At 32.2% G+C, this 13,145-nt stretch overlaps 1 protein-coding gene across 4 annotated transcripts in view; it reads left to right on the top strand.

The window, feature by feature from the left end:
• The window catches only part of LOC128893977 (carnitine O-palmitoyltransferase 1, liver isoform), a 17,900-nt gene extending 4,822 nt beyond the window's left edge, over positions 1 to 13,078 (top strand). The window contains exons 1-16 of one of the 4 annotated variants that reach the window (XM_054155326.1): positions 3,553 to 3,707; positions 4,448 to 4,611; positions 4,681 to 4,817; positions 5,254 to 5,530; positions 5,951 to 6,274; positions 6,534 to 6,733; positions 7,063 to 7,267; positions 7,352 to 7,459; positions 7,540 to 7,565; positions 7,981 to 8,046; positions 9,005 to 9,067; positions 9,367 to 9,481; positions 9,718 to 9,987; positions 10,162 to 10,311; positions 10,384 to 10,593; positions 11,142 to 13,078. In XM_054155326.1, coding sequence (XP_054011301.1) covers positions 4,471 to 4,611; positions 4,681 to 4,817; positions 5,254 to 5,530; positions 5,951 to 6,274; positions 6,534 to 6,733; positions 7,063 to 7,267; positions 7,352 to 7,459; positions 7,540 to 7,565; positions 7,981 to 8,046; positions 9,005 to 9,067; positions 9,367 to 9,481; positions 9,718 to 9,987; positions 10,162 to 10,311; positions 10,384 to 10,593; positions 11,142 to 11,246 — 2,397 coding nt within the window. In that variant the 5' untranslated portion in view covers positions 3,553 to 3,707; positions 4,448 to 4,470 and the 3' untranslated portion in view covers positions 11,247 to 13,078. Of the gene's footprint in view, positions 1 to 3,552; positions 3,708 to 4,447; positions 4,612 to 4,680; positions 4,818 to 5,253; positions 5,531 to 5,950; positions 6,275 to 6,533; positions 6,734 to 7,062; positions 7,268 to 7,351; positions 7,460 to 7,539; positions 7,566 to 7,980; positions 8,047 to 9,004; positions 9,068 to 9,366; positions 9,482 to 9,717; positions 9,988 to 10,161; positions 10,312 to 10,383; positions 10,594 to 11,141 lie in introns of those variants that run through there. The other 3 variants (XM_054155325.1, XM_054155328.1, XM_054155327.1) reach the window with 3 other exon arrangements.
• The last annotated feature ends 67 nt before the right edge of the window (positions 13,079 to 13,145 follow it).

Genomic DNA, 13,145 nt, shown 5'->3' with positions numbered 1-13,145 from the left:
ATGTTGTCCAAGGTTTCGTTAAGGAAATATTAAGCGAAAACCCCGACCAATCAGAGCGCGAGTATGCCGGTTGAGCGTATGCTACGTGCTAGGCGGCCGCGCTCATACGCTACTGCGGGCGCTCCAACGGTATACGCGCGCTCTGATTGGTCTGGGTTTTTTTGTTAATATCTGCTTAACGAAGTTTCGGACAACATTTTCGCTAAGGGAAAAGTTGTTTGAAATTACCTCCCGAACCACCCCTTTCAAGGTGTTGCAATATTTTTGGGACACCCTGTATATATCCTGCCTCATTTTGATAGATATATGGTATATATTTTAATTCTAGAAGGTATTGTGATCATAAAACGTAATTGTAACATATAAAGTAACTTACAGAATACAAAAACTTGTAGAAACATGATTATATCGATGACAACAAAATGTAAAGTAAAATTTCGATTATTTCTTAAAAATTTGTCATTTTACACAATTTATGTATAACTTAATATTGAATAAATGGAATCCTAGTTGTAGGATGTAAATATATTAGGTACGTCCTGTATATCTGTGTAACCAACCACACTCTGGTACTAAACGTTTAAAATATAAAGCAGTATTAAATTAGTATCCGTCAAATAAATTGCTATGTGTATAAATTAGTTTTATTCTTGATCTATTTGAATGAAATTTCGCGATTTGGTGCACGACGGGCTCATCTTCGCCAGGAGAAAGTTACTTGCGGTAATTATTATTGTCGGGTCTTCTGGGACCAACGACTCGTCACTTTTTTAAGTGTACAGTAACCCACGTTTACGGATGAGCGCGATTCATGGTTCTCGAGGATGTCGACGACGTCGTAGAATTTTTTATACCTCTTGCGCATTTCTTTGTTGGCTCTACGACCGTAGTCGTTCTTCGAGAAATCATAAATATAAAAGTCACAAATAAACTTTATTTGTGTTATGATGTCTATATTATTGATGTTTTTTATGTTGTTCTCAAGTGTAAACAATTTTTTGTGTCAAATTTATTTTGCCATTACTTAGTAGCGATGAAAATACTAATTATCCAATTTTTCTTTAATAACTACTCGCAACTCTCGTGTTTTCAGGATCAAAAGAAACGAGTTTAATTACGATAAATGTTCGATTATGTAGTCTTCGATAGTCTAAATAATATTTAATCCTAGCAGAAATTTTCAAGAATATTTGTGTGGCAGTCATCGTGTTAAAATTCGTTCCTCGGGAGATTAATACTTCCGGGAAAATCACAGAAAAGTACAGTCAGAAATTCCCCGACTCCAGCGTTAAACTGTTTTATTGACCGTGTAGATCTTTTTCCAGCAATCTTATCGTACCGTTGATGCATTTATTATACACATTCGATTTCAAATGAAGTCAAGTGGTCTACGAACTCTTGGTTCGTAATCGTTGGTCACTTGAAACCTTGCTTGGTTAACACATTGACTGCTAGAGTAACACTTGTGAAAAATATGGCCCTAACACTTCGTTTCTATACAACTGAAACTTATTTTTATTGAATTTAAATTTGTTACAGTTTAGACAAATTCACGAATTCTATGCAGATTTATTTCTTTATTTTCTCATCTTCAGAATTAATTTATTTAATTCTTCAACGGAAAGACCTGTCACCCATGGGTAATATTACCAACAGAGTATTACAACTAACACTCTATACTGAACTATCGGAATGCTACCACATGAAAGAGTTAATTACTATCGATGTTTGCACGATCAAGTTGTCATTAATAACGACACATTTATATCGTCTGTGATTGGCATCGTGGCATTTGCATGCGCACAGTATTTATTATAATCAGTCTAATGCTTTATCTCTGACAGTGAAGGATTATTTATATTCACAATTAATCTGCAGAGGTCTCTTACCAGTAGAAGAAATAGTACTCGATTCTTTATTTTTAGTCGATGTGATTGAGTGGACAAATCTTTTATAAACAGCAATGTTTATGTACATGTACACATATGTATACATACACATTATGAAATTAAGCGAGCGACAAAATTTGAAATAATTATGAAACTCAGGGCCGGCGTTGGAGGGGGGGGGGGGGTCGGGTAACAGCCCGGGGCGCCAGATTTTTGGGAGCGTCAAACAACTTTTACCTTAGCGAAAATATTGTCCGAAACTTCGTTAAGCAGATATTAACAAAAAAACCCAGACCAATCAGAGCGCGCGTATACCGTTGGAGCGCCCGCGGTAGCGTATGAGCGCGGCCGCCTAGCACGTAGCATACGCTCAACCGGCATACTCGCGCTCTGATTGGTCGGGGTTTTCGCTTAATATCTCCTTAACGAAACCTTGGACAACATTTTCGCTAAGGAAAAAGTTGTTTGAAATCATCTCCTGAACCACCCCTTTCAACGTGTTACAACATTTTTGGAACACCCTGTATATATCCCTGAATGGGCGCCACGATAATCTTGTCCGGGGTGCCAATATTGCTAAAACCGGCCCTGATGAAACACATATTTAAAGATGATTTCTAACAAGAAATGTCGTTTTATTTCATGTATATAATTTGCATACATAATTGAGATATTCAATCGAGAACCTACCGCTTAGTATTACAGATACGAGGAAAATGCCGTTGTTTACATCCACATCCTGTTACATTTTGAATACCAGGAATTCCACATTGCTTACCAAGCTTCGAAAAAAAAATACTTAAAGTAGTTGTTTCGAAATGATCACGTTCAAAAATATAATTGAAAATTTGTGTAAAGGTACAGTCTTCCTGCTCTCACACACGTCCATAATAAATTAATACATACATCTGCACATACATTCGTAATAATCGACGAATAGAGAAGTTTCAGATTTTAATTAATTATATCTCAGTAACGGTTCGATCAATAAATAATTGTTATTATTGTTATGTAGTTTGTAAATGACGTTTGATCTTTTAATAAATGGAAGTCTGTATGTTCCATAAGAGGGTCCGTTCAAATTATTAAATTTTTATATCATTTTTCATAAAACTGGAGCGGTCAGTAATTGTTATCTTTTTTTAAATGGCACATAACTTCAGTCTTTTACAACATAACAAATTTTCAGCAACTTTCTGAATTGCATTTTCATTTAAATTGAAAAAATTCACAGTGAAAATCTGAGTCTTCCATTTAAGGGCGTTAAAATAACAATATCTTAATATCGTGTTTCGTAAAACCGTCATGGTCGATTTAAATAAAAATAGGCTCGTACGATTCATATTTGATCCAGCAACAATCAAGTGAAGTTTCATTCGAATCTTCCATTAAATAAATCCATCAAACAACTACGTTAACTTATCTATTACAATTCCCTCAAATTTCTATAATGGACATTGTCTCATTGTCAGACTGCAAGCGCGATGTCAGGATGCACTTAGAATGTGCAGCAAGATCGAATAATTGTTTGGTAAAATTATTGCCGCTCCTCCAGCCAGATGAACGCCGTCCAAAGTCCAAGGTTATATAAGAGAAGCGTACGAGCGGTAATTCAGTCCTGACCATGGGTGAGAGGAGGCCCCTTACGCGGTTTGTCCCCCTTTACGCGTCCTATTATGTTGCGTCGCGCTTGCATTACACGCACATTATATACACAGAGCAACTGTCACTTATCTTACACCTAGTGGTTTCATCGATTTCTCTCTATCACATGAAAATTGCATTTAACCACTTAGTGCTGAATACTCTTGACCAAACGTATGTACTATGTATGTATTATATACATATCTATGTATTAATGTATAAATGTCAGTATATCAGTTTCATTTCTCAATTTTTCTTATTCCAGTTATTTACTACTATCTATGCTTGTTTCTTACATCTACATATGTTTATTAAGGTGTTCGATCATAAATTAGTTATTACACTGGTTCTATGCGTCAATCTTATAGTCCATTGGCCAACTTTTCTTATTCCAATTACTTACTACTATATATGTTTGTTTCTTACATCTACATATGTTTATTAAGATGTTCGACCATAACTTAGTTATTACACTGATTCTATGCACCAGTCATAGTACATTTGTCACTTTTTCTTATACTAGGAACTTACTACTATTCAGATTTATTTCTTCTATCTATATGTTGCAATAAAAGCATCATACAAAAATATATTTTCTTTCTATTTCTTTCTTACTAATTATATAAAATTTTGTATACACTTCTGGCTAAATTAATGGCTGTAGAGTACATGTTTTCCTAGTGCGAACTCTTTCAATTGAATGTACATGATGACATTAACTTATAGTTGTAATCCTTTTACATCAAATTTTATAATACAAGAAAATTATTTTTGTAATATATAATTGTGTGATAGTTGTGTCTGATAGCTTTCTCTGAATGCATTCCCAGCACTCAAATGGTTAAATAATCAAAACCTGCACACAGGCACTCCTTTAATACTTAACATTATAATTAGATGTTTTTAAATTTCAGATTTGTAGTTGATAATCTATGACATGGCGGAAGCTCACGCAGCTGTAGCATTTAGTTTTTCTATTACTCACGAAGGATGGGATGTCAACTTCGACAGGGAAGTTCTAAACTTGGTATGGAAATCGGGTGTCCGTTCCTGGAAAAAGAGACTTTTCAAGTTTCTTGTAAGTAAATATTATAAATATTGTGTCTTTTGAAAAGCGAGAGTCTTAAAGGATGATAAATGATTTCAGAACAACCTGAGAAGCGGAATCTATCCTGCTTCTTTACAGAGCTTATGGTTCACTGTAGCTATAGTGATTGCTGTACATTTTACAGGATACAAGGTACCTTACGATCTTGTTGGGAAAACTGCGCCGTACCTCTCAGGGTAAATTTAATTAATACTGTAACTGTAAACTGTAATTACTGTGTATAACATTTGTAGTTTGTACAGTAATTGTATAGAGTCTATCAAAAATTTTTCAACACCACTTTTTATGTATTTCCGGTAGTTCAATTAAAAAATCTTTCTGTCAAATGTTTATCAGTATTTAGCGAGCTATATGTTCGCATATTCTTAAATCTGAAAAAATGTCTTTTACGTAAAAAAGTAAAGGTCACCTTGGCATTTTTAAATGGCATCATACATTTTGGACATCATAGGGTCATTGCTGACGTCGAGACGAATTCACCAGTGTATTACACTATGACCTTGAAATTACCTTTTTAATTGCACCACCGGATATACCTAAAAAATGGGGTCGAAACATTTTTGGTAGATCCTGCATATTGTCATCAATTATTTCCTTTTTTTGTATCAATAGATCTTGGATACTAGCACATTTGGCAGGATGCTTCGTAGTTGGACTTCTCTTATGGCTGGTAGTGATATACGCAATTCGATACACCTTGAAATTATTGCTTATATACAAAGGATGGATGTATGAATCGCGAGAGAAAGGAACTACAGTCTCAAAAAGTACCAGAATCTGGACTTCGTTGGTAAAGCTGCTCCTTGGATGGCACAAACCCATGCTGTACAGTTTTCAAGGATCCTTGCCACGACTACCATTACCCTCTGTGGAAGATACTATGAAACGGGTTAGATTATGAAATCATTTATAATTTTATGTTTAACTACCAGACTATGAAGTACTTTATAAGTTTATAATTTTAACTACCAGACTAATAACTATGAAAATTCCTACAGTTAAAATTGTGTTTCTATACAATCAAAAATAATATAATCTAACATTTGTAGTAGAACTCATTTTTGCAATCTCTTTAAAATTCATCAATGCTACATTTATTTTCTTTAACACCTCACCTTCAAGATTAATATATTTAATTCTTTAGTAAAAATCCTTGTCACCTACACATAGGGGATGTAACACCCAAGTGTTAAGACTTTCAATTTGTCTCCTTTTGCTTTGTTCTATTGCTTGTTACTTTTGTTCTACGATAATAAAGCCAAATTACAAATTTTTTGTTGAATACTAATCCAAACATTTATTTAAACAGTATCTACGAAGTGTACGGCCATTATTGGATGATGCAAATTATGCTCGCATGGAAACATTGGCGAATGAGTTTCAAAATGGCATTGGAGTGAAACTTCAGCGTTACTTAATTTTAAAATCTTGGTGGGCCACTAATTATGTCTCCGATTGGTGGGAAGAGTACGTCTACCTGCGTGGAAGATCTCCCATCATGGTGAACTCAAACTTTTACGGCGTCGATGCTATTCTCATGTATCCAAGTACTGTACAAGTTGCTCGTGCTGCAACCGTTGTTTATTCATGCTTGCAATACAGACGTCTCATCGAACGACAAGAATTAGAACCAGTTAGTAACCAAGTCTTTTTTATAAAATATTCATTTTATTTTCAGACTTTTTTCTCATTTATTTCTTGGTAGAGTTTACCACATAAATACGTAGAGATTTTGCTTAACATTACGCTTAACGATTACAATAACACAAGTTGGAAAATTTCACCCGTTTCTTAAATATATTAAAATTAGCAATAATCATTTTAGACATAATCGTCTCAGAATAGTGCAACAAAAAGTAAAAATACTGAGGCAATATTACTTTCATTTTTAGATTTTGATTCAGGGACTCGTACCTTTGTGTTCGTGGCAATACGAAAGAGTATTTAATACTACAAGAGTGCCTGGGCGCGAGACTGATAAACTTGTGCATTATGAGGACTCTAAACACATCGTTGTGTATCATAAGGGCAAATACTTCAAAGTTCTTATTTATCACAACAACAGAATTCTTCAACCTTGTGAAATAGAAGTGTAAGTTGAATATAACTGTATTTCTATATTGTAATTCTAATTAATTTGCTGGATAAGTATACCTTCAGTAGAACAGTTCAATGTTTGTGCATGCGTAAATGTACGTAAGTACATAACTTTGGGTAAGAAGTACATAAGTATACTTCAATAGAACAGTTCGATTTTTATGTCATACTTTATATGTATACTGATTTTTACCATGATCAATAGTTGAATCACTTAATATTGAATCAATTTTAATTAGTCTGGAAACATTTAGAAATGAATGTAATATTTAAAAGTTTAAAGAAATTTATTGATAATTATGTAACGAGTCATGTATATTGCAGTCAAATGCAGCAAATATTAGATGACAAATCAGAACCAGCGAATGGCGAAGTAAAGTTAGCTGCCTTAACAGCTGGCGAGAGAACAGCATGGGCAGAAGCTAGAGAAGAATATTTTGCGAAAGGAGTGAATAAGGCTTCCTTGGATCTTATTGAAAAATCAGCATTCGTACTTGTATTAGACGATGAACCATACATATATGATCCAGTAAGTCATAATAATTACAATAAACTTTATTCGTAAGTTAATAATACATTTATGTATAATGTTTATATATATTTTCGCTTTTAGGCAAATCCAGAAAAATTAGACCAGTATGGTCGAATTCTATTGCATGGCAACGGATATAACAGGTGGTTCGACAAATCATTTACTTTGTGTGTAGGCAGCAATGGCAGAGTAAGTGGTATATTATTATGTATATTACTTTATTGTAGTATATTCTATGGTTTTTTAAAATATTTTTCAATATTTTACAGATTGGTTTCAATGCTGAACACTCGTGGTGAGTTTTTTCATATGAAAGTATTAACTCCCTCCTGTCGAAGGAGTTAAAAATTATAAAATGAAGTCAATCTTATTTAAAAATATAATGAATAAGACAAGAAAATGGTTAGGAAATAGAAATATCACATTACAACTTGCATGTCATGAAATTTAAATGCATTATTTCATTAAAAGGATGCGAACACGACACATTTTTCGCAATAAACATGCAAGATCTTTATTATATTATTTCTGTCTATAGTTGTGAAGAAGTAAAATATATAAATTCGTTATTGATGTTAAAGGCAGATAAAAATACTATTCTATTAATCAAAATGTAATATAGTATGTTAGAACAAGTACGTTATTAACAAATATTTTAGAGTAGCAATAAATTACGTTAAAATCAATACATAATGAGAAGTAATGAGTAGGGCAGATGCTGCAGTGATGTCACATTTGTGGGAGTACATGCTGTCTCAAGAAATCGTCGATAGAGCGTAAGAATTCAAGTTCACAGTTTCGAATGTGCTAAATTTCTTATTCTTCGTTGTTTCTTCTAGTTCTCTTAGCTTCTTCAGCAAGCCTACGAAAAAAGTGCTTTACTATAAATCATGTATTAACTTCTGGAGGGTAGCGGTGTATACAAAGTGTCTCTAACCTAACGTTTGAATCTTAAATATTTCATGAGTTTTTTTGTAATATGGAAAAATGGTAGAGGAAACATTGCTAAACATACTATAATAGACAAGAAAGTTATCTCAAGGTCATATTTCTCGAAATTTCAAAGTCATCAATGTTTTTTTTAAGTGGAATGGGGTATTTGTAATATTGTAGTCTTGTAATTGATAGAAAAAAAAAACAAATTCAAGCATGTAAAATAATATGTTTACTTTCAGATGACGTTGTGAGGAATTATTCTTATACAATCATATTCCAATGCACGCAGTCAACATATCATACATGTTTGAATTTGTCTTTCTATCAGTTACAAAATAACAATGATGAAACTACCTCAACCTATTTGAAAAAAAAGGCCGGTTGCCTTGAAATCTCGGAAAATATCACCTTCAAATAATTGTAGTAGTAAGTTTATTAATTTTAGCCTTTCGGCCCAGAAATTGGACTTGGTTTTTACATATTCTATACTCACACATCCATCCATTCATCCTGTGTTGGATTGTTTTGTCTATCATAGTATGTCTTCCTCCAAAGCAAACAAAGTTTTCCTCTAACATTTGTTTCTATCACAATAACCAACCAAAGTATTTAAGATACAAGAGTCATCTTGTATATAATTTTCTTTAAACAGAAAACAATGTATACTAAACAATACTACTCGAAACTATACAACTTTGAGGATCTACAAATGTAAATTCTGCCAATTCTCTACCAACTCTTTGTTTTTTTATGGAAATAATTTGAATAATTCTTTTTTTTGTACAATGTGCTTATTAGGGCTGATGCTCCTATTATGGGAACTCTGTGGGAATATGTTATCGCTAATGACATGCAAATGGGGTAATTGTTTCTTATGTTTTTCATTTTTCTAATAAAACATTTTCCTTTGTTATAGTTTTCCTTGTTGAACTAACTTTTACATTAGAAATACTGCTTGTTGTGTAATTTAACCTGCATCTGTTGTATTGCGTACTAACATTTCACCATTTATACAGGGTGGAGCAGCTACTTGTTACTAAGATATATTGAAACTGTTGTATCAATACAACAGTTCGAGCATTATCGTTCTGTAACTGGTTAACTGCTCCATCCTGTATACGTTTCTGTACATATACACATTTTTCTGCAACATATTACAGATACTTAGAAGATGGACATACCAAAGGTGTACCAGAGTTCACACCTCCTGCTCCTACTCGCCTCAAATGGGATTTAACTCCAAACTGTATAGCTGCTATCGAAGACTCATATAAAGTAATGTCTAATCCATTGAAATATGTTTTTTAATACGTTTCGAAATATTTTAGACCTTTTAATTACTTTTTGCAATTAAAAGTAATTTAAAAACAAATTTTAATTGTTACACTTAATAAAATATTTCTCGTATTATGTTACCACCATAAAACTCATTAAAATAAAATGTATTTTTCATTTAATTTACTTTATGTAACTTACAAAACGTTTTACTAAATAATACTCTTAATTATCAGGTTGCACAGACGTTATTAAACGATGTTGAACTACGCATTTATGAGCACAATGCATACGGTAAAGGTTTCGTTAAGAAGAATTCCATGTCGCCCGATGCTTACATACAAATGGCTCTTCAGCTGGCGTATTACCGTGATTCTAATAAATTTAATTTGACTTACGAAGCTTCTATGACCAGATTGTTCCGAGAAGGAAGAACAGAAACAGTCAGACCATGTACAATTGAGTCTACAGAGTGGGTGAAGGCTATGGAGAATAAGGAAGCAACTGTAAGTAACAAAAGATAAATTAATAGTAAACTTTAGGTCTTATATTTTTAATTTCATGTAGTGAAAATTATTTTTAAAATCTTTTTAAAAATAATTACAGTAGTCATGTCACAGTCTTACATTTAAATTCTATTTAAATTCATGTTATATTCTCAAATAATACTTTCATTATAGGTAGATCATAAGTATAAATTACTGATGGCTGCAGCAAAACAACACCAAAAGGGTTATCAAGATGCCATGTGTGGCAAAGGAATAGATAGACACCTGTTTTGTTTATACGTAGTGTCTAAATATTTAGAAGTGGATTCTCCCTTCCTAAAGGTAATGTTCTTTAAATGATCATTTAACGTGACATGTTAGAGAAATGTTTTTAACAGTTGTTCTCTTTCTCAGGAGGTTTTAAGCGAACCGTGGAAGTTGTCTACTTCGCAAACTCCACACGGTCAGACGTCGTTAATAGATATGAAGAAACATCCAAATTGTATTTCTGCAGGAGGTGGCTTTGGGCCTGTGGCAGACGATGGTTATGGTGTTTCTTACATCATCGCTGGAGAAAATCGTATATTCTTTCATGTCTCTTGCAAACTTAGTTCTCCTAAAACGGTGAGACCATAAACTAAAGTATCAAATTACTTTAATGGATCATTTCAAGGGAAATGGGTAATATAGTGCAGTCTTTCGTGATACTTCATTAAACATATCTCAAAGGATTTTTCAAAATTTTAAAAGTTATGGATTGTACAGGTGTTTGAAAATTAGTTATTTTCTCAGTTATACATTTTTTTCAAAATTGTAGCTCTTGAACTAATAGACTGATGAGAATGGGCCTTTGGGAGCTTATACAAAAGCTTATACACAGCTTATAAAATAAAAGAGGTTGGAAATGACGTACCCACCGAGATCGCAAAAAAAAACACTTTTTAAACCATTTCAGTTTTTAACCCCTGAGGGGGAGGGGGAGGGGAGTTAAGGATTAAAATGACCACCATTCTAATCGCCAGGTCAAGGGCTACCTATGATAAAAAAAGTTAGCCTGATCGGAGAGTACCCCATTTACTTAACCTCGACCGACTATTGCATGCTTATCTACGTAATTTTAATTGAAATTTACCCTAAAATTCTAATCTAACTTTCCTTGTACTTGCTTTTAGAACGCTGCCAGATTTGCAAAACAAATAGAGAGGGCATTAGCAGATTTAAAGACTTTGTTCCTCGAGAAAAACAAGCAACAAGCTCCGAAGAATGGAGCTCTGTAATTATAACATGAGAAGAGAAACTACGACCATTATATTTTAGTAGAAACTTAAGACACTGAATACTTTTTCCAAAAGTGTTCGAAAGAGAAGATTCACTCGCTTATAGAGCACCATTTATTCATATTTTGCTTAAACATGTTTTAAACGCGACACTTTAAAATAGTACAAACAAAAAGAGCCAAGTAATGTAATTCATCAAACTTTTTTCATCGATTTACTCGCGATATCTAAGTAATTTTATAAATAAAAAATTTATATTTTATATTCTTTAGTATTGTACATTAAACGACAAAACGCACAAAATCGAGCTATGCCAATTTTTATATGGATATTTGTACAAGATATTTCGAAATGATATAATAATTGTCAATTATAGCAATTAAAGAGCTCGTTAAAAATTTCAGAAATATTTAGCACGTATTGAATACTTTTGCTCTCAGGTACTTTCTTCCCCAGATAAGATTACTTCAATCTATTTTTAAAAGTCTTTTAATAATGGCATGATTAACGAGTAGACATAGTAAACAAATATAATAAACAATATATAGAAGATTATATTTATATTATATTTTGGAAGAATATTTGACTGTTATTTAGACAGTAAACAAAATTCATTTCGTAATGGAAAAATATGACCCCAAGGACAATACTATTAAATATATAGTAGTTATTTTTAATCCCTTTTATTCGTTAAAATACAGTATTTAAGTTAAAATATTGGGCTAAAGTATTCAAAGTATTCAAAGTTTCCCGTTAAACGTATTAAAGATAAATGATATGATTGATACTTTTATATGAAACGTACATGAAAGTAAAAGATTGATATTTTTAATGTTTTTAATGTTTAAGAAAACATTCACTTCATATTTCGTTACATCTCACGGTATACTTACAGAATGATTAATAATCTAACGTTTTAAATGCAATTGTATATCGTCACATTGTCATTATTAGACTGTGGATCTTTATGCAAAACAAAATCTTTGCATATGTACCTACAAAAAATTGAACCTAAGTAGGAATTCATTTTACTCTGTAAACATTATAATATGAATTTTACTTTTAGTATTTCTTTTATATTATTGCATACTGTGTGCATTTTGTGATTTCTTGCACATTCAAATTTCCTATGAACGCATAAAAATCCACAGTCTAGTCATTATGTTCATAGAATTAGACATGTAATGCGCGATATCTTATTGCATAATATTAGACAAATATAAAACGAATCTTGTTACGAATCTCGACAACATTAACTATTTTAATTAGACAAGAGATACTTTTCATAAATTACTCATGACTTTACAAATTGTATATATTAACGCGTCACTTTTAACACATTGTGATTGTGTTAGGAATTAGTATAAAAATATGTCGAGTAATATGCCATAGATCAATATATCTGCAACTTATCAATGCAAAGTTGTAATGTTATAGATAGTTTTATACGTATACTGTATTAATCTTTTTATTATATCTTTGCTAAAGTTATATAGGTATACCTAGGTACTGGTGCTTTTACAATTTTATTAATGGTATTTCATAATGTTAAAATTATATGTATTTATCTGATATAAAGAAGAAACGGAGATAGTTAAATAAATATATGGAATAGTTAGACAATGTGAATGTATAAAAGTGAGAAAATTTTAAACTCGCACTTGTTAAATGTTTTGTAAAGAAAAATACGGTGATAACAAGACGAAATTATACTTAAACTTTTAAAATCTCTAGAATGAGATATTGCTGGCTATTGAACTTGTTTGAAGGATGGACCTATGCAAGTAGTAAGAAATTATTGAATAAATAAACACGTTTGTTAAATAAAAGAATGTTGTTATTATTGTATTAGGTGTATTCCAACGTCTGGACTCTACTTGTAAATATGAAATACTTTAA

The sequence above is a fragment of the Hylaeus anthracinus genome, unplaced genomic scaffold, assembly GCF_026225885.1.
Source record: "Hylaeus anthracinus isolate JK02 unplaced genomic scaffold, UHH_iyHylAnth1.0_haploid 3, whole genome shotgun sequence".
Taxonomy (NCBI): Eukaryota; Metazoa; Arthropoda; class Insecta; order Hymenoptera; family Colletidae; genus Hylaeus; species Hylaeus anthracinus.
Note: the sequence above shows the minus strand (reverse complement) of the source record. Positions and strands in the feature narration are given on the sequence as shown.